This window comes from Mya arenaria, chromosome 1 (genome assembly GCF_026914265.1).
Source record: "Mya arenaria isolate MELC-2E11 chromosome 1, ASM2691426v1".
Lineage (NCBI taxonomy): Eukaryota > Metazoa > Mollusca > Bivalvia > Myida > Myidae > Mya > Mya arenaria.
Window position 1 is genome coordinate 16,532,643 of NC_069122.1, and position 20,604 is coordinate 16,553,246.

General features: G+C 34.4%; 2 protein-coding genes across 7 annotated transcripts in view; one reads left to right on the top strand and one right to left on the bottom strand.

Moving 5' to 3' along the window:
* The window catches only part of LOC128232077 (UPF0415 protein C7orf25 homolog), a 43,130-nt gene extending 22,893 nt beyond the window's left edge, over positions 1-20,237 (top strand). For all 5 annotated transcript variants that reach the window (XM_052945459.1, XM_052945426.1, XM_052945450.1 and 2 more), the window contains exons 4-8: positions 15,847-16,081; positions 16,644-17,609; positions 18,976-19,160; positions 19,321-19,401; positions 19,909-20,237. In XM_052945459.1, the coding sequence (XP_052801419.1) occupies positions 15,847-16,081; positions 16,644-17,609; positions 18,976-19,160; positions 19,321-19,401; positions 19,909-19,995 (1,554 nt within the window). In that variant the 3' untranslated portion in view covers positions 19,996-20,237. The remainder of the gene's footprint in view (positions 1-15,846; positions 16,082-16,643; positions 17,610-18,975; positions 19,161-19,320; positions 19,402-19,908) is intronic.
* Positions 10,198-15,455, bottom strand: LOC128232103 (uncharacterized). Of its 2 annotated transcripts, XR_008260493.1 has the most exons (3): positions 14,908-15,455; positions 10,650-13,289; positions 10,198-10,591 (listed from the first exon to the last, which is right to left on the bottom strand). XR_008260493.1 is itself a non-coding variant. In XM_052945469.1 (2 exons), exon 2 carries the CDS (start codon positions 12,402-12,404, stop codon positions 11,142-11,144), a length of 1,263 nt encoding a protein of 420 aa, XP_052801429.1. In that variant the 5' UTR covers positions 12,405-13,289; positions 14,908-15,455; the 3' UTR covers positions 10,198-11,141. The 2 variants fall into 2 exon arrangements, 1 of the variants encoding a protein (XP_052801429.1); XM_052945469.1 differs by having other exon boundaries at positions 10,198-13,289.
* Positions 20,238-20,604: the final 367 nt, after the last annotated feature.

Here is a 20,604-nt window from a genome sequence, read left to right on the forward strand (position 1 = left end):
TTATCACTGTTCCAATAAACCTGCTGAACAGCTGTTAAAACCGTCTTGAAAACATTACATAACATGACATAACGAATTACGCAAATGCACCTTGACACTGTCTGGGTGATAAGATTACCGTTATTGCTTACTAATAATGGTTTCGCAGGAGACGTAACACGTATATTGATCTTTATTGTTTCCTTTGGAGTCAACCACAGTTATACCATTATGCATATGACAAATGCTTGAAAACTTTTTTGTTTTTAAAGTTTGGTAAATACATGAATATTACACTGAGTATCAATAAACGATTTTAGTCATAACCTTCACACATTCATTAATAATTTTATTCATTCAACTTTGTTTTCATATTTAATACTGGCTAACGTTCAATTCACTCTTATATGTAGCAAAATAATGAATCCACGAAACTAAGATAATTTTAATTTACGACTCAAATCGATAAATAGCCTATTATTGAAACGACCCCAGATGCATTGGACCTTTCGTAGATGCATACCCCCTGCCCCGTGTTTGCTCCGTGTTGCCTCATGTGCTAGACAGCAAATAAAGGTATCTTAGCAGGTAACTTAAAACAAGTAATTGATTTATTTACACATGTTCCTTCAGATTTGTCTATTTACATCGTGTGCAGCTGTTGGATTCAACTTTAACACCAATGAAATCCGCATTGCGTCATACTGTATAAAAAGTGGTAGTAATGTGTATACTTATCAACAGCAGATTATGGTTCAACGATTGGTGTGAGGTTGATTTATTTTGGGAGATTGTGTTCTTTGAACTCAAAGTTTTATGCCAGTATGCACCTTTTTAAAGCACTTGGTAGTTTTAAATCTGCTGGTTCTAAACACAGTTTCATTTTATAACTTCTTCTCAGAAAATAGGTATCATAAAATGTTTTGAATCGCGTGTTGTGCTGTCTGTGTTGTTTTATTATAACAGCGCCCTGCTTAGTCTAATTCAATTGATTTTATCTAGTTATCTGACTGTTAGGGTTTTGGTCCACGATACACAGAAACAATTTGTAAAAGACGATCTACCAGCATAAGGTTTATTTCTGAAGGTTACTAAATAATTAAAAAGGGAACTGATATAAACCATGACAATTTTAACGTTTAGTAATATATTCGCCTGCAAATGTAAAGAGACCGGATTCATTATAAAACGCTGTGTATCTTAGAGCAACACTCTCAAAGATTGACAGTTTTGACTACTTTTTTATTTTTTATTGACTTGGAATGTGCATTTTTTTTGCAAAAATGTCTGGAAACTAGTGATATAAAACTGTTGACAAAAAATCACAACGCTGTTTTTCATAAACAAGTTCGAAAATTGATGGTTTATGCCGATACACGTATTTTTCTTAAAGCGTTAATAACGCTTTTATCCATTAAACACCATTCCAGAGCCTAGTTGAAATACTTTATGTTGTATCTAAGAAACTGCGGTACAATTGAGAAAAATAAAAAGCACTTAGATATAGTTCTTGTAACTTTATAATTATTTGATAGAAATGTGTTTTACTAAACATTTGTTTATAATAATATCAGTTGTTGTTTCGCCTACATACTATTATAAAGAAATAGATAGTTAAGTGTAGACTAATGACTATTCTTGTTCATTTAAACTTTACCTTGTTCTTGGATTTCGTAAACATAATTTCCGAACTGCGATTTTCAATGAAGGTATCAAACAAAAATTAGGTAAAGTTGAGGAGTTTTTGTTGGTCTTTCAAAGCTCAGCCCTTAACTAAGATTTAAAAATAAATACCTGATATAGGTAGACAATACATCATGCTGACAATCGTTTGACTGACAATTGCATAAGTATTGTTTGTGTAATTGTTAAGGTTATGTACTTGTGATGCGTACATGCTTGTTATATTGCGGTTATGGTCAATTATATTCCTCGACATTCTCATCACCATAATGCCTTAAGGCATGAGTATCTGGACTGCGTTCAAAGAGGCCTCTATGCATGTCATCGCAACGTGGTTAGGGTCAATTATATACCTCGGCGTTCTCACCACGCTTATGCCATTAGGCATGAGTATTTGGACTGCATTCAAAGAGGCGTCTAAACATGTTATCCACAACGTGGTTAGGGTCAAATATATACCTCGACATTTTAAACATCATTTTGCCATCAAAAAGGGGTATTGGACTTTGTCCAAAGAAGCGTCTGTGCATGTTATGACAACGTTTAAACAACGTCTGTTGTAATCGTCTAGAAAATAAATCTTTGGCAAAATACGCAAACGCAGATGTTCAGGTTAATTCGTGGGTACACCAACAAATATCCTGTTTGTTTCTCAAAATGTGATGCCCTATCGAATACAAATACTCAGTGCAACACAATGATCTTTCTTAACTTGTCTCTGTTTTAAGTAAATAAATTGAGATATTTCAAAATTCATGGTGTAATTGTTGTAATTCTAATTGGTCGCAGAGCTGTTGGAAAACCCAAACTAAATACAATAAGTAAGACATTATTCCAGATATTTATATGACACTTAATACAAACCGTAAAAAAAATCAATACTCTTGCCTGCACATATTTAGCAATGATAAAATTAAGACGACAGTGAAACGCTCCAGCCGACATATTGTTGAATTAAAAAAAATCCTCCTACTTTTATCCCTACTGTTTTGTTATTGGTCACTTGAAAGCCTGCTAATACAAACAACGTTAATCATATTTTTACATTTTTAGGTGCACATTATAAGGAGAGTCTGAATATTCTCAGTTAGAATGTGCATTTGTCTTGTGAAAGAACTGGTTATTTGAAAATGTGACTAGGATATTTAAACGTTTAAGTAACAATTTGGTCACAAAACAACTTGTTTACACATAACATACGTGACTTATACGTATTTAAATATCAAAATTAGTAAATAATTTATACGTCGCTATGAAAATATTTGACTAAATATAAAAACGCTTATAGCAATAAATTTTTCACAAATCAACATGAAAGATAAAACTGCTTACATTTCTTATAAGGATATGTATTGGCAACGTTTCGTTTTTAGCGTCCACAATAAGAGATAATTTTAAGGGTAACTTTTCCACGAGTTACATCTAGATCGATATCGTTTTAACGAACACCACAATTCTTCTTCTCTCATCTCCGCACGTGCATATTACTAACTATCCAAACGTTTCTGTAATAATAGCTTAGAAAGAAATAATTATTTACTATAAAACCATTAATGGATTGTTCAGTTATTTTACTACGGATTTGGAAAGGACTTCGGGTACAACTCCTGTCCGGACATCATTGGTTTTTTAGGAACGCTGTTTTATGAAAACCATAATTTGAAACTGTAGAAACTTTGATGAATTAATGAATAATTTAGCGTTTATTTCAGGAGATTAGCATTTTTATTCTGGATACAATGGGTTTAATTAAATATACAATTTCTAGACGCCAATAAATCGGAGGATTATAGAGCATGCCAATACAGTAGTATGGGATTCCGTAGTAAATCCCTCCAGGGTATCAATGAAGAAAATCTAATGCTTTTTCCCATCTCTATTTTCGTACGTTAAGTGTCTGTCTATATTTAAGTACCTCTCTGCCATCTTGTTCTAGTTACATATCTTCTAATAAGTATATAACATGATTACTAACAGTCAAAGTTTTGTTTTATTATGATTCAATGTTAACACACATTATACAACACAACACAATGAAAACATATGTAAACATATCAAATGTTTGGGACCCCTATGGTCAAGGTCAAGGTCACAATAACTAAAACAAATAGCCGTTAAGTAGAGAATAACTTAAGTTAAGGTTGACAGTGTGACCAAACTTGGTATGTAGGAAGATTATATGGACTTAAATGAATTTGGTGCCCCAAGAGTCAAGGCTAAGATCACTTTTACTAATTAAAAGATAGAAACAAAGTTGAAACGGAATCTCACAACGGAGGCTGCTGTTCTTCTGTCAATCATTGAAAACTGATTTTTTAGTGTATTAATTTGACCTTTTCATTGCTTTTGACAGGCACAAATTGTTAATTAAACGTAATTTCTGTATTCATTTTAAGGCATTGTGGCGTATAGTCGAGTGCGCTGTCCTACGACAGTTCTTGTTCCTTTTGTGCAGTACGTTTCTTTATTAAATTGGTTTTATTGGAGCAATGTGTTTGGTTTTACTTTACTTGTCTGTATTTTGTCTTTAAGTGTATACTGAAAGTAATTTTATTGACATGGCTACTTTCATTTTATTTTTTGTTGATTGTTTGATACTTGCTATGAGTTGATGGTAATTAAGATAATCGTTTTTTAGTATTTAGTCTTTCGAACGATACTCAAATATGTGTTGTATAAATTGTACACCTTTATTATATCAATCGCTGTAATAAGACGTATTACCCTCGCTATTAATGTGCTTGTTATTCCATATTATGATTTTATTCGTCTAAATCTCTTGGTTTAACTGGTTTACTTCTGTCTGGAAATGATGCAGTTACTTATAAAGTGCTTGTAAAATAATTTTCCGGTCGAGTCTTTACGATACGATATTTTAGAGGTAATGGTAAATTCAGAGGAAGTTAAAGTGACACTCTTATTCAAAATCAGTATATACACATGTATAACAAACATCAATTTCGACTGTTAAACTTCTTACTAAATAATGCATTTATGGAAAATATTAATTACTGATAATAAGATTGTAACCGTTCATTTAATAGCAGAAAGCGCGACAATATTAAATGATTGGTGAATGCTAAAAGATTTACTGTAGTCCACTATAAACAATATTATTAATTGTAGTATATCTTATTTCGGAGTAAGAGTGCATCTTTAACCAAAATACCTACGCACAACTCAAACATTTTGTAATACTTAAGGCAGTGTGTTTATTACGTGAACGGCTAAAAAGTTTGTTCGATAAGAAGCATTATCGGTTTTATTGCACTGTGTCAATGGTCAATCTATATTCTTAGCTCGTCTGTTTTTCAAAGACAAAACTCGTCGGCGTACATAAACGATAACGTTGGACATTGCACAAACACAGAAGGGGCACATCTTGAAATAGGTGATATGCACATTTTCAGCAATTTCCATGGTTGTATTATTTATTGAGTTTTTCCCTGTTTTAATCGAACACAAAAACAGCAACATCAACAACAGACGAGGAGCATTGGCTATCATTCCGCTCTGTTCTTGTTACAGTATGCCATCCTTCAGAAGGTTTCAGGAAATGTGTTTTTGTTATTATTTGAAGGAGATTTATAAGTTTAGAAATAGTATGTACGATATACGAGTTGGGTGTATCAATAACTGGTCTAAGATGTTCTGGCCTTCTGGTGCTCCACAATTATTTAATGTACCGCGTTCTTTATAAGAAAGCAACGGCTTTTCATTTGATACCATAGTATATATGGTGATATTAGGCACCATAAAATAAACCTTACAATAAATATAACTGTCTTAAGCAGAGACTTGAATAAGAAATGTGTATTTTACCAAACACGGTTAATCTCGGGAATCCTGGGATTTGAAAACAAACATGATGGAAGTAATAGGAAAGTATTTATTTCAACACAACATTCAACATAGATTAGTAATGTATTGACAATAACAATTGCAAGAGTAATAAATGTACACATATGACTATAATACATACAATTTGTGGAAATAAGTCAGTAATATCAATACTAGTTGCAAACAAGGTAATACTTACTTATCAACCGACCTTTAAACAATGTTAACATGATGTTTTGATGGAACGTCGTGGAAGGTCATGATATTTATGATATCGAGTTTTAATTGTCTAGATGCCAGCAGTTAATGCCTATCAATTTGATATTATTTTTTTTCAATCGGTATGAACGTTTAAGAGATTGAACATTGGTTGACATTGATACAAAACAATGCAAACTTTAGTTTTGTTAAAATAATCATAACTGTATAATCTGCAGTATCAACCTCATTAAATACTATTTTACATGCATGTGTTCGCATTTCATTAATTTTGGTAGCATGGTAGAATGGTTTGAAAACACAACATGTGCGTGTACATTAACGTAAAATAATACCTTATAACAGTCTAGTTTTAAAGTTGTTTGCGAAATTACTCTACAATGTTATGTAAAGGGTCGCTGATAAACAAATAACTCACTGTGCTGTCATAAATATCTCTCTAAACATCTTGCAATAAGGATGGATTTTTTTAAATTTAATTATAAGCTTAAAGCAGATGACTTACATGTGATTTAAACAACAAGTCCCAAGCGTTGCCATGAGAACAAAATGGACGTGTTTAATTAGTAAATGTTAACAACATATCACAGTTGTCAGTGTCGATTTTAATTGAATAATCTTAATACTCGTATGCTTCGTAAACTCGAATCAGAACTTCATATTTTACATGTGAATGCAATAAAATGTAAGCCTATTGCCAATTGAGGGCATGTGTACGAGAACTAAAATGCACAAAACATTTGTTTACAATGAAGAGCCTTACATTTTTGCCAAAGGATAATTTTAAATCTACCTTCAGTGCATTTACATTACTAGTAAGCTTATAAAACTATACGTGTTCAAGCAATGTTAACATTGGTTTCGTTTACATCATTTATATCGTTTTGCCAGTTTGGTGTCGAAACTCCACCCGAGGCACCGTATTTACTCAAATCTGCACTATCAAAGTCAATGTCAGGTATGAGCGTACGTTTTACATTTGTACTTTGTGTAGTTGCTGACACCGTAGCAGAAATATTAGGTTTTAAAGACATTTTCGATGATGCAATGTTTGGAATCTCGTCGATAAGTGTAAAATATTCAGCAGTATGTGAGCTAACATCTTGTTCAGGCAGTGAAAGGTCTGTCCGTGTAAGTGAATAGTCATTCAACGACAAAGAACGAGTTATAGGCGTATTTGGCATACACGTATAATCTGTGGGCGAAATATATCCATCTAGTGCTACGTGTTGTGTCGTAAACGGGGATCTGTTCGGATATGCTTCTAAAGGTGAGTGTGTCTCTTGAGAAAAGCAATATCTACAATGCCCTTGTATGGAGTGTGCGCAGGACTTTCGTATGACATGATTTGGGTGTGAACATTGAATCCGTCCCAGTGAATGCCTGTGTTGACTGTTTCCTTTTTTGTGGAGATGCATATGACCGCGACATAGACCGTTGTGTACCGCTGTGTCAGGAAGTCTACTCCGAGATGACCGCATTGAAGCATTTAGCGGAACTTCATATAATACTTCATCATCAAATTCTGACACGAAGTCATACTCATTGCCGGGTATGGTGGAGTGATCATCATGATACATTGAAGTCATCGTGTCATATCTAGCTGGGCTTTTCGACTTCTTACCTCCATTTCGAGAAGAGAACCTGCACCTTGACAACAAGACGACAAGGACAATAACTGACAGAGCCAGCAGAGCTCCTATGCTGCTTCCCACTGAAATATGTAACTGCCAATTCGTTGTTGATGCCTCCGTGCATTGCCGATAATCCGTCCTGTTGTGTCCGTACACAACGAGGCATACTTTATAGTACGTGTCTGCTACCAAATTTCCTACCTCAAAATCTCGTGTATTTGCGTGAAGCAATGGTCCGTATTGTAGATAATCACTTGTAACCTTTTGATAATGCACCTGAAATTGCCGCACTAGTGGTATATTTGCCTCTCTAAGTTCCCAACCCACTTGAATTGACGAGGCTGTAGATGACATAACATCGAATGTATCTACGAAGGAATCTTCGAACAAAGTTGTATTTTCCATGTTTGATACTATTGGTACGCCTGCAGTCGTTGATAGTTCTCAACTCACCATCGACTATTCACTTGAGCTTTTAGCACGTTTTCACAAACGTTCTTTGGTTTATACAAAGAGTGCACTGTTAATTGTCCTTCTTGTTAGAATATCCGCAATACCTTCTCCGCTGCTTTATTTGATCCAACCGGTATATCAAAACTTATTCCAATTTATAATTTCGAATGTTAAATGTTACACACACACACACGCGCGCGCACACACCTATGCACAAACAGAAGACAGTGCCGATAAATATGAAAAGCAAAAGTCAGCCTTCGGAATATTCGAAACATAAAACCTTATGAAGCCGCTCGTCTCCTCAATGTATACTGACAACAAATGATTCAAAGATATAGTACTTAAAGACGTCAATTTGTTCCCCATGGCAACGACTTGGATTCGTCCATCCGCAGATTGAATTGTTTGCGCATACCTAACAGTTTGGAATACGTGTGAATAGTACAGATGTAATCATCTTGTTTTGTTGATGGCTTCTAGTACGTTTGCAACTTCGGAGACGGACACGACTCACATTACATTGACGGTTTTCCGATCTATTATATGTATCGCATGGTTTACCTCATATGAGGGAACCGCTATGCTTAATTTCTTTCCTAAGATATCTCATGTCATTTAAATTAACTACATAGAAAATACCATCGTGTTTTTTCAATATTTATGCAAAAAGCTACAGAAACATGCTCAGTAGCAAAAAGTTTAAGCATAAACCCGGTTTAGTGAATTAAATTAGATAAGAACTGATTAGAGTTGTTGACCAAGATATCCTCATATTTTCTCAACATAAAGTTTTAAACATTAGTTACTTACCAAATTATTTAAGTACTGATTCTTATTTTTGTGCGTTATGCAGTATGTACGCTCTGCCGCGATTTTGCAAATCCATGAAGCGCGCCTTATATCTTTTCATACAACTCTGTCTTTTAAACCCGTTTTCTTTTTATTTAAGACTAGTCAAACATTTACCACGACGTCCAGAACACCATTTACAAACGGTTTAAGGTCAAGGTCAAACTTCAAGATCAAGTGTTCGAGCAATAAATTTCGTGTCTGCTACGTTTCTACCACCCTCTCGAAGGATTACATTGAAAACAGTTTGAAGAAGACGTGCGTGTGTGTATACTATTTCACATTGTGTTCTCTCCATACGGTTGCATTTTGCGGTATACGATGTAGTTCCACTTAAGGTTGTGTGTATGATGAAGCTACTTGTAGAGTGACTGCACTTAAAACCACTCTCTATAAATACTACTTCGCTGTCTCTGAATTACCCGTCTGAATTACTATTGGATATTTTATTTGCGTCTGTTTTGCATTGTCTTATTTATAACATTTTATCCTACTTTAAAAGATGTTGCCTGTACGTTTTAAGAGATACTAGCCTAATTGAGGTAAATATGTCTGGTAAATTTATTTTCCAGTTGAAGACTGTATTTACGATACGATATTTTAGAGAATATTTACTTTAGAGGACATTAAACAAATGTTGAGCACACATTTTACATCATTTGTAATACTAAGGATTGGGTGTTTATTTCAACTATGGCTGCATTTTTGTTCGAACATTAACATGATCAGCGTGATTGCACTGCGTCATTGGCACATTTTGTGTATCTGTTTAGCGCGTTTGTTTTATAAAGAAAATATTCTAGATATTGTCAGAGCCTTAACGTCGTCCGCGCGCAAAAACGATAACCTTGGTCATAAAGCGAACACTGGAATGGGTGATTCCATTGAAAATGGGTTCACATCTCGGAACAAAGCATTGGCGTCGTCGGCGTGCGAAAACGATAAACTTGGTCATACAGTGAACAATGAATGTTAGATTCCAATTAAACTTGGTACGCATCGTGGTGTCTCGTCTTCTATGTGGAAATAAATTTAACATTGGCCATAACTTACAAACCTGTCAAGATATTGAAATAAATCCTGGTACACATGTTGCTATGATAAGACATACATCTGCAGTATTACTGATATCACAGGCTAATAGTAGTTAATAGTTTTGCCCATTCTCGTCTGCATAACAACAGACAAATAGCATTGGCATTTGCTCCGCGGCACTTCCATTAAAATATTCTATTCGTAATTAGTTTATAGAAAATATCCATGTACTTGTTATCAGTTGATGAAGATTTATAAGTGGATAAATAATTTGAACAATATTTGACTTGAAAGTGTCCTTAACAAGATGACTGGGTCTTGTGCTATTTTGAAATATGTTATTCACATATGTTATAATGTTACTGTATTCCGTTATTATTACCTAACAGAACCCTGTGCCACCAGGCATCAGTACAGACTAATGAGAAATAAATTGAATCAGATAGATGTATGTTTTTTAACATAATTTCTCTCGGTTACCTGGGTTAGAAACACAACATGATAAAATTAAAAGAATGCATTTATTCAACAAAACATTCATTATAAATAAGAAATGATCTGAAAAAAGTCAGTTTAACAATTTGTTTCATAGCCTGCAAACGAGGTATACAAATATTTTCCAACACTGAAATATTGTAATTAGGCCAAACGATAATCGACGCAATTCGATGATGTTTTGATGGAAGTGTATTGGTTTATACCTGCAAGCATTAAAATTTAAGACCATTCTTTTTCGGACCAAGAAATATATAGGGTATGGTTTGTTATCGAACTTATTTCTATGCTAATTTCTCTGCGCAAACTGAATGAGAATACACATTCCTGGCATTTAAATTCTATGCAATAGATGCTTGTTTGGTATATGAACATATGTTAGGTTTTGCACTTAACCGTACCTACAATATATGTTTGTTTGGTATATAACCTCATACTAGACTGTGCACTTAACCGTACCTACAATATATGTTTGTTTGGTATATAACCTCATACTAGACTGTGCACTTAACCGTACCTGTCTTTCATTAAGACCTTCCTTATTTATCGGAATTTTCACATACTCCCGAGCATTCCTTGAGGTGGACAATTTACATAACCTGTCGAAGACAATATCATTTGGTGAAAATGTTTTAAATGTTAAGGTTGTTTACAGAATTAACTTCATGAGAAATCTTCTTCTTTAATCGTTTTTACAATGGAGATTTGTGTATTTACCGTTCGAAGTATTTTCTGAATATATCAATGACAAAAATCTTTACTGGTATTTATTTAACGATTGTAAATATAACTTAATAAAACGGAATATTAATTAAAATAATTACCATTTTATAAAAAATGATCTGGTTTCACAATACAATTCTTTGCATTTATATAACTGGTGTTCATCACGTGCAATGCGTACGTCATAGCCCCATAATCTCTATTTTATACTCTTTGATTGCATCAATATTAAACTGTGTGCTCATCGAACAAAACACTTTCGGGGATGTCTATCATTCGTTTCGTTGACGTCATTTCTATCGTCTTGTCAGTAGCATTTGATGTCGTACCACCACCCGAGGCACCGTACTTACTCATATCTGCATCATCAAAGTCAATATCAGTTATTAGCAAACGCTTTACAGCTCTGCTAGGTGTAGTTGCTGATACCTCAGCAGACATGATGGACTTTGAAGACGTTTTCGATGATGAAACTTCTGGAATCTCATCGATGAATGTAAAAGCCTGAGCGGATGGTGAGCCAATCTTTCGTTCAGGCAGTGAAATGTCTGACCTTGTTGATGGATAGTCTTTTAACGACAATGAACGTGTGAAAGGTGTATTTGTCGTATGCTTATATCCTGTGGGTGAGATATTTTCGTCTTTTGAGTCCTGTCTCATAAACGGTGGTATTTTCGGATCTTTTGCTAAAGGTGAACATGGTTGATTAAAAAAGCAAACACTGCCATCTGCTTGTATAGAATATGCGCGGAACTGTCGCGTATGATGATGGGGCTGTGAGCAATTTATCCGTCCCAATGAATTTCTGTGTTGACTGTTTGCCTGGCCGTGAGGATGTACATGGCAATGGCATTGACCGTTTTGTATCGCTGATTTGTCAGGATTCACAGTCCGCGTTGACCGTGTAGGATCATGAAGAGGAACTTCATAGAATGCTTCGTCGTCAAATTCGGACACAAAGTCTTCGTCATTGCCGTGTGTAACAGTTTCACTACACTCAAACTGATCATCACGGTACATCGATGAAATTGTGTCGTATCTGGTTGAGCTTTTTGATTTCTTACCTCTGTATCGAAGAGGAACTTTGCACCTTGACAAGAATACGATGAGTACAATAACTGAAAGGGCCAACACAGCCCCTATGCTGCTTCCTACTGAAACAGGCAGTTGCCAGTTTGTTGTTGAGGCATCCGTACATTCCCGATAATCCGATGTATTGTTTCTGTACACAACAAGGCATACTTTATAGTATGTGTCTGCTACTAAATTTTCTACTTCATACTCACGTTCATTTGCGTGGAGCAATGGTCCGTATTGAATATATTGGCTTGCAACCTTTTGATAATGCACCTGAAATTGCCGCACTAGTGGTTTGTTTACCGCTTTTAGTTTCCAACCAACTTGAATTGACGAGGCTGTAGATGATATCACATCGAATGTGTCAACGAAACTGTCTTCGAACAAAGTTGAAGTTTCCATATTTAATACCATTTGTCTGCTTGTAGTGGTGTATATCAAACCAGATTGAAATCTCTGAAAGCGTCTCAACTATTCATCGACTGTTCATCTGAGGTATTATCACACTCTACCGGTTTAATGATAGGCAGGATCGTTAGTTTGATTCAATTTATAGATAATAAATTGACGAAGAATGCACCTGTAATTGTCCTTTTTGTTAAAATATACGTGCCATTTTCTTTACTGTATTTGGTTCACCCGCCTTACTAATACTATATCAAAATTAATTATTTCGAGTGTTTTCGTATTCACACACCAACACACGAAACACACTGCCAATTAAAGTACAGCCGTGTCTTCATCTTCCTACGCTGTTATGTGAGATCCTTTAATTAAGAAATTGGAAAATCTTATATACATGAATCTGATGAAGCCGCTTGTCGTCTTTGTGTACTGACAATTAATTTCTGTTTCTAAAGGACTTTTTTCCATGACAACGCATTTGATTGATATTTTATCCTGCAAGTAATTAACAGTATGATGGTTCTTAAAGTGTTATATTAAAATTAACGATTATGAATGGGTTGACACGTCTATCTAATGTATAATTCCATGTGGTTTTGTTGATACATGGTAATTATTCATTGTGCTTTCCAACATTGACACGTCTCTCGTCTCAAAGTTCTTCCCATTATCAACGTCCGTTTTCTTACATGTTTCGCCGTGGTCGGAAAGTATTTTTCTAAATGACCACATAGGGAGAAAGGGCTATGCTTCATTCCTTTCTACAGCTGCATGTGTCACTTCCCTTCGTTAAGAGATCTCAGGTCATCTATAATTCACTACATAGAAGATATCTTCGAGTCTTGCCAAACTGATTAACGAGTTGTTGTCCTCTTCGAGTTCCCTTGGGGTTATCTGGAAAAAAGAACAAGAGATAAATTTATTTGATTAAGAAATGAGGATTTCGTATTTTAAGTTTCCTCCTAGTATCACGAGTTTTATATGTACAGAATGTTCAATAAACTTAGAGAACTAAAGTTCTGTAAATGTAATATTAATTTTATATTTTCATATTAATATTTTAAAGTTACTGTATCTTTATCAATAATAACAATAATAAATAAGAAAAATGATAATAGATGTCTCATATCTTTAATCATATTCATGAACTCAAGTTTTTTTATTTGATAATGAATTAGATTATTTAGATATAAAGTATAATAAATGATAGAAACCATTTTACTTTCCAGATGAAATGTGAATTTGTTTTTCTTAATGTATCGCTTTCTTTCACATGTACCTATGTTCGGTAGGGTCAATACACTGGTCGTGGTTTTGTTGTTTTGAAAATGTATGTTTAACCCTACTATCATATATATTTATCACAGCATACGTGCCTTATAAGATGAACAGGAGAAATAGTTGTAATTTTATTGTTGCTTACAAATACTGAGAGTCCTAAATTAAATACATTGGAGTAGAATGGAACTAAAACAATTGCTTAAATTTGTTTTGCGACTTTAACTAAGACTCACTTATATGCTACTTATAGGCATTTTTTTCATAATAAATTCTAACGAAATGTCAATATATACGAAATGCGTATACCACCCCACCCCCATACCCCCCATCTAAAAGAAAAGTCGACATCTGAACTTTATGTGTGTGGTAATTAGTTTAATGTACATTGGAACCACTTAACATATACATATATAAAAAATGTTGCACATTAGATAACTTATACTTTTTCGTTAAACGGGTAGTAAGTTTATTTAAATTATTCATATCCAGATCCAGATTCAGGACTTGTTGATGTGTGTGATTCTTTGTTAAATGCAAGTGTGCTTAAATCTATCTATAACTTAAAAAAAATCTAAGATATTCTATATTTCAATGCAAATTCTATGAGGCTCCTTTTCTCATATCCAGACAATTTATTCCTTGCGTCGTATACTTGTCGGTGAATTATATATCAGTTGTGTAGTATGCTAATCTTGACTTTTAATGGTTTGGATACGATGAGTTTTAGATTAACTAGACACTTATATCAAATCAGTTTACAGCGATAGGTTGAAAACCAATTTTACAGTATTTCTGACCATATCAGAAATGCTGTTAAAATGGTTTTCAACCTATCGCGTTTTTACATTAATATCAGAGTATGTTGGCAATTGACTTATTTTTGTGTTGAGTTATTTTCCTGCCAAATTAATAAATTTGCTTGAATTCAACTAACCACAAAAAGCTCAGATATTGCACCGTAATTACTTTGCCTTACGGTGTCGTGATTTTATTTTGTTACCCTGTTAGCAAACGTATCTACGAAATTATCATATTAATATATTAATGTTTTCTCATAGATAGACAAGCTCTCGCTGTGTTATGCAAAAACTGAAGAAACTGTTTTTTTATTAAGCATTATAATTATGTTTGTTTTTATGTTACTCTTTTAAAAAATGAAAAAAAACAACAAACGATCTTTAAACTATTTTAAGTATGAACTAAAATTGCGACAACACAATCAAGTACTCACAATTGAAAATCCACTGTTCCGAAGACTAATGATGTAATGTATTCGCTTGAAACGTGTTGGCTGTTTGTTCAATATTACAACATCTTGCAATGTAAAATATCTTCCATATTCATTTTATTCGTTTTGCTATAAACCTCTCACGACACAATAATTCACATATCGATTACTTTCATTTCGCTATAAACCTCTCACATACATTCATTAATTCTTATCTTCCTCATCGTTCCTAGATACTCCAGTTAATGTTTCACACCATTCACAATATACTCCGAATATTGACTGCTCGCGATTCTACGAAAATCTATTTCTAGTAAGGCTGTAATAACAGCGCAACCACGGTGGGAAAGCTCTGCCGCACGTCACAAGCCAGTATCGATCTCAATGGAAGCCGCTAAGATTGAACATGCCTTGACATTAATTTATTAAAGAAGCAACACTGGAATAAATCTGTAATATCGATGAAAACATATGTTAATCTTTATGACACGTGGTAGCAATTGAACACCATTGGTCTTGCAACCTTATTTGTTTTGACGGTAACAGCTTGTCTGTTGTTATAAGAATATTCGCGGTAAAAGAAAAGCTGCAGTTTCATTTTGTCAATGCCATTTTTTACTCTAAAGCTTGGCAAACTGCTGTAGTGTCTTTTTGCCAATGTCAGTATGTGTCTGCAACTTTACAAAAGAAGCAATCAATCACCCATCTGTGAAGCTGCAGTATAAACCACTACGTCGACGTCATTCTTCCCGCCGGATTACAATATTTACCTACTGCTTACCCAATGGCAATATTGTTTTGTTAGTATTTTTTGTCTGAAGTACGCGGCAAAAGTCGCGGTTGTTTCGAGGTAAACTATATCAGAATCTGCTTGTGTGCGAAATGCAAATGGCGTTACTTAAGTTGCAATGTCTTTTCCAAAGTGATTTTGCCTCTTTACAGCTCGGCAAAAGACGCGGAGGTTTCGAGATCACCCATCTTAGAAGCAGCAACATAAACCACTATGTCGGGGTAATTCATACGGCCCGCGTACTTCCCCAAGTAACACACATTCTACATGCATTCACATGTCCTGGTCGCACGGAACCTCTCCATGTCGACGTGGTCGCTTGCGAGGGGAACGTTTGGGTCAAGGTGGTGGCAAGGAAGGCCCAGGCATTGCACCTCATATTTAACGGTATGTAAAAATAATTATTATATAATAACCTTTATTTCCATTCAATGAAACAACTTTATAAACATGACGTCAAATCTTTGTATACGGCCAGTTAAAACGCATTGCGTACCACCTTTATGACTGAGTAGGGCTAGATTTTTTCAGCCTTGTTAATCATTAAGATTTTAATCCTAACATTTTAACTATTACATATTAATAATAGGAAAAGTATATTTTTTTTTCAAATATAGAAGGGCATTTTGAACTATATATTAAATTGTCAAACGATACATGTTTCGTGTGATCGACGGTTAACAGTTATCAATTCATATTACTAGAAAGTGAGATACACAAGAGAGAAGAATATTATTGATGAAAGGGCATAATGATTTTACCTCGTAAGCTAATAGATTGAGAGGATATCAGTCAAATCAGTTCTGCAAATAGATCAGGAGATATAGTGTTCGTTTTTGTTAGGGAATATAGATTGCGGCAGAAATATTTTGCCAGCAATCACATTATTGTGTATGCAGACTGTCTCATTTAGTTAATCACAGATTCTCGATTCATTCGTGTTTTACAGGGCAGGGCCAATTTGGAGAAAAGGACATCGTCAGTCAGGCGGCGGACTACGTTTCTTGTTCAAGAGTCCATCCCGTCAACTTTGTTGAACCAAAGATATTGTTCGCGTTCTATGGAGGCGTTACACGCATTATTGCTGAAGAATTGCATCGGTTAGGTGTCAGTGCTGTAGGTCAAGTGGTCGATGTAGATGAAGACATAAAAAATAAATTAACTGGTTTGCAGTTATGTAACACAGATAGCGATGACAGTGATTCCAACAGTACAGAAGAAGTATCGTTCAAGCGTAGCTTTACAGAAGACCCGCAAAACAAAGATATTTCTGAGAATAATGAAGCTAGTTCCACATTTCAAAATGTTGAGCTTCGATGTGAAAGTGTAAAATCAGGTTTTGAGAAAGATGATAGGGCAATAAGTCATGAATCAATTGACGAAAACATTGCACAATATACTGACCGCTCCGCGATCTGTTTTACTGAATCAGACAAAACAATTGATTCTTCAAAAGCAAACATTGCTCAATCAAATCCATGCACTGAAATGAAACAATCAGAAGATGTCAGATCAGAGGCTTTATTTCATCACAATACGTCTATTGACATGGTTACACATGAAAATATTTTCCAGTCGAAAACCGATTTGCAAATTGAACATGCGGAAAAGAGGGATTTTATTCTAGCTAAATGGACATTTGGCGGAGAGTCAATGCTCAATTTTATCGAGGACGAGTTATTAATAAATCCATTAGTTGATTATTCTCCTATGGTATCTGTATTGAAACAGAGCAAAATAAACACAGTTGACAGAATATCACGAGTGAATTTAGATGTGACAGCCCTCATAACTTTGGTGTCTGCGGTTGCCCACGGAGGTTGTTACTTCCGGTTTAAAGAGAAAATTCTCTCTGAGCAAGCTTCAGAGGAAAGAGAAAGTCCAGTGTTGCGCAAATTGACATCATTTTTATATGGTACGTTACAATGTAATGATATAAATACATCATATATGCCAATTTATTATAATATTGTCACACTTTCCTTTTTTCGTTAAGATTGATTGGATTGGCCTTTTGACAGTTTTAGCTAATAATATGGAGAGCTTTACTGCATTCTCTAGCGTCAACGTCACCCCTTTGTGAAGTTTGTGCATGTGACCACATTTCAGTCGATATCCCATCAAATACTTAATGAATTGCATTGAAATATTAGACAGGTGTTTTCAACTATCCATTCTACTTAATTAATACAGTTAGATTTTTTGTTTATAATGTAAATTAAGGTTCTTTTTATTCGACATAGAAATTTTGTTTAATGTTTTGCATGTAAGCATGCATAAGTTATTATCTCAGCAACAACTTTAGACATGTTGTTTGCATTGAAACTTCAAACGAATGCTCTCATCTATCACACCTGATAAAATCAAATATTTTATGTTTCATAAAAAATAAATCATGACCCTTTATTATTCGTCTTAGATATTCTGATTAATGTTTTGTATGTAAGCTCATTCTAGTCAACAACTTCTAAGCTTGCATTTATTGCAAATTTTGCCCCACTATTATTTGATTGAGAAAATCTGCTGAAGGTTTTGCACGTAAATTTATACATGCCAATATCTCAGCAACTTCTTTATGTATTGAATTGAAACTTTATACAATTAAATATGATAAATCGATCTTGTATAAGATGCAAAGTAATGTCTTTTTTGTCTTAGAAATTCTTGTTAAGGTTATGCTGGTAAGGACACAAAAATCAATATATCAGCAACTATTCAAAATAATGCATTACACTTTTCTACTAGGGTACTCAATTATCCATCGTATCCATTTCATAATCTATTTTGCATAGAATTCAAATTATAGCTGTTTATTTTTCGACATAAGGATTTTGCATGAAATTTCATATCACAGTGATCCATGCATGCTTCACCAAAACATTTTAACCATTAAACTTAAAAGCGGCCTGGGTAAACAGTCCGGTGCGCTATATCTGCGACGGCTGTTGTTTACCTGTAACATATTCCATGAAACCGAACCTGCGTTTTCATTAAAGTACATACGCTTCTAGCGTGTAAGAGAAATGCAATTTTCAAAGGGTGCATATTTCAAATATAAGAAACTTCAAATGATTAATTACATCCAAAACTCGTTTAAGGTGCACACTTATGTGTCTCCTCTGAAATAAATCTCCACTGATAACAAATTATGCGATAATGATTTAGTAAACTATATGAAATATTCTGCTTTCTTAATAGGTTAGTAGTTTGAAAAATTGAGGCGTAAAATGTTTCATAGTTTTCTTTCTGAACATGATATTCCCTTTAATTGTTAATTACAGGAAAGCAGTTATTTGCGTGTCAAACAGCAGTAGATAGCTTTACAAGTATTCTGGAAACGCTTGGAGGTCCAGGTGAAAAGAGACGTGCAGAGGATCTGTTGTCAAGGGTGAACGTTGTTCCTGACAACACGTCGTTTAGAGCTGACGTTATGCCGAATACTGGGAAAATTAAAGACCGGTCTAAGGTAAAGGTTGTTTTGAATGATTTTAATGATAATAATGAGAAGAAGAGCATACTTTGGTTTTTATATATGATTTTGTTTTTGATGTTGAAAGTAAATGTAATTAATGTATGAACTATGCATTTTAAACCTAGTTGGTGGACATGTAGTTGCTTGTTTTCAGGTAATATTTGGAACTGGTGATAGTTTGAAGGCTGTAACAGTGACCGCGAACTCCGGATTTGTACGAGCTGCTCACCATCAGGTAAAGGAAAAAGATCAAGGCCCCAACTTTATTAACATGGCTATCGCAACTTAATTCAAATATCTGATGCAAATCATAATTGCAATGTGTCATCATTTTAAATTGGTTTTCGCCATATAGACACATTTTGACGTCATAAGAAAATTGACAATGTCACAAAAGTTTTAGATGTTCTTCCTCGACTTCCGCTGTCTAACTTATTTGGCACAAATTCTTTTTAAATGACGATCATTTGGCCTAAGCAAACATAATTGAAAATCGATAACACTGTGCACAAGCATTTAATCCTTTTATTAGCTATTTTATTAAGAACTGAAAGATGCATCCACCGACACCAATTTACAAAATTAACAAAAGAGGCCAGTTTCTGATATCATAATTAACAAAAAGACGGAACTACGTTAAATTTGATCGACTGTTTTTTATAAAGTATTTTGCGGAGTGAGTTTTTTTTTAACTATTTAATAACGGTAAATATCTTTCACGATGATATATTTATATTTGCAGGGAGTTTTGTTCTCAGTTTTCCTGCACGCATCAAGGGCCCTTACCGAGGAAAAGGAGAAAACGGCTGAAGCAATTCCCCGAGGATGATGACAGTTGCTCACTGTGGATTTCACTGCTTTCAAAACGGGAAACGGGACCCCCTCCCAATTCAATTGTATTGATACCTCAATTATAAGATCATGTTGTTATTATAAAGGGTGGAAGGATGAGTAATTTTGACGGTAGCATTAATTTTTCTTTGACTAAATAGACAATTTCAATAACGCATTTAAACAATACTATTAACACTATTTTCCATTGTAAATTATTTGGAAACACATTAAAACATTCATTGTGTTTCTAATATATTGTTTTATACAAGTCATATATGATGGTTGCAATGCGTCGTCCCTGGAGTGTCCACTCTGTAATTTCTACAACAATGTACACTAAAACATGAATAGGAAAAGTGTACAGAAACAGCATTCATACAATTGCATCACTACTGCAGGTCATGAGATCGATATAGATAAATATATTTAGATAAAACATATTGCAATTATGTAGCTGATGAAAATTATTCCAGCAGTGCAACATACGCATTGCTTGTGCGTGGCTTCACAGAGATTTCAAAATATTGCCGTTTCTTGGAACTTGCGGCGAGTTCCACTTCATTTGCACAATGCTGTGCTTGGTTTTCAACTTAAAAACGATGAA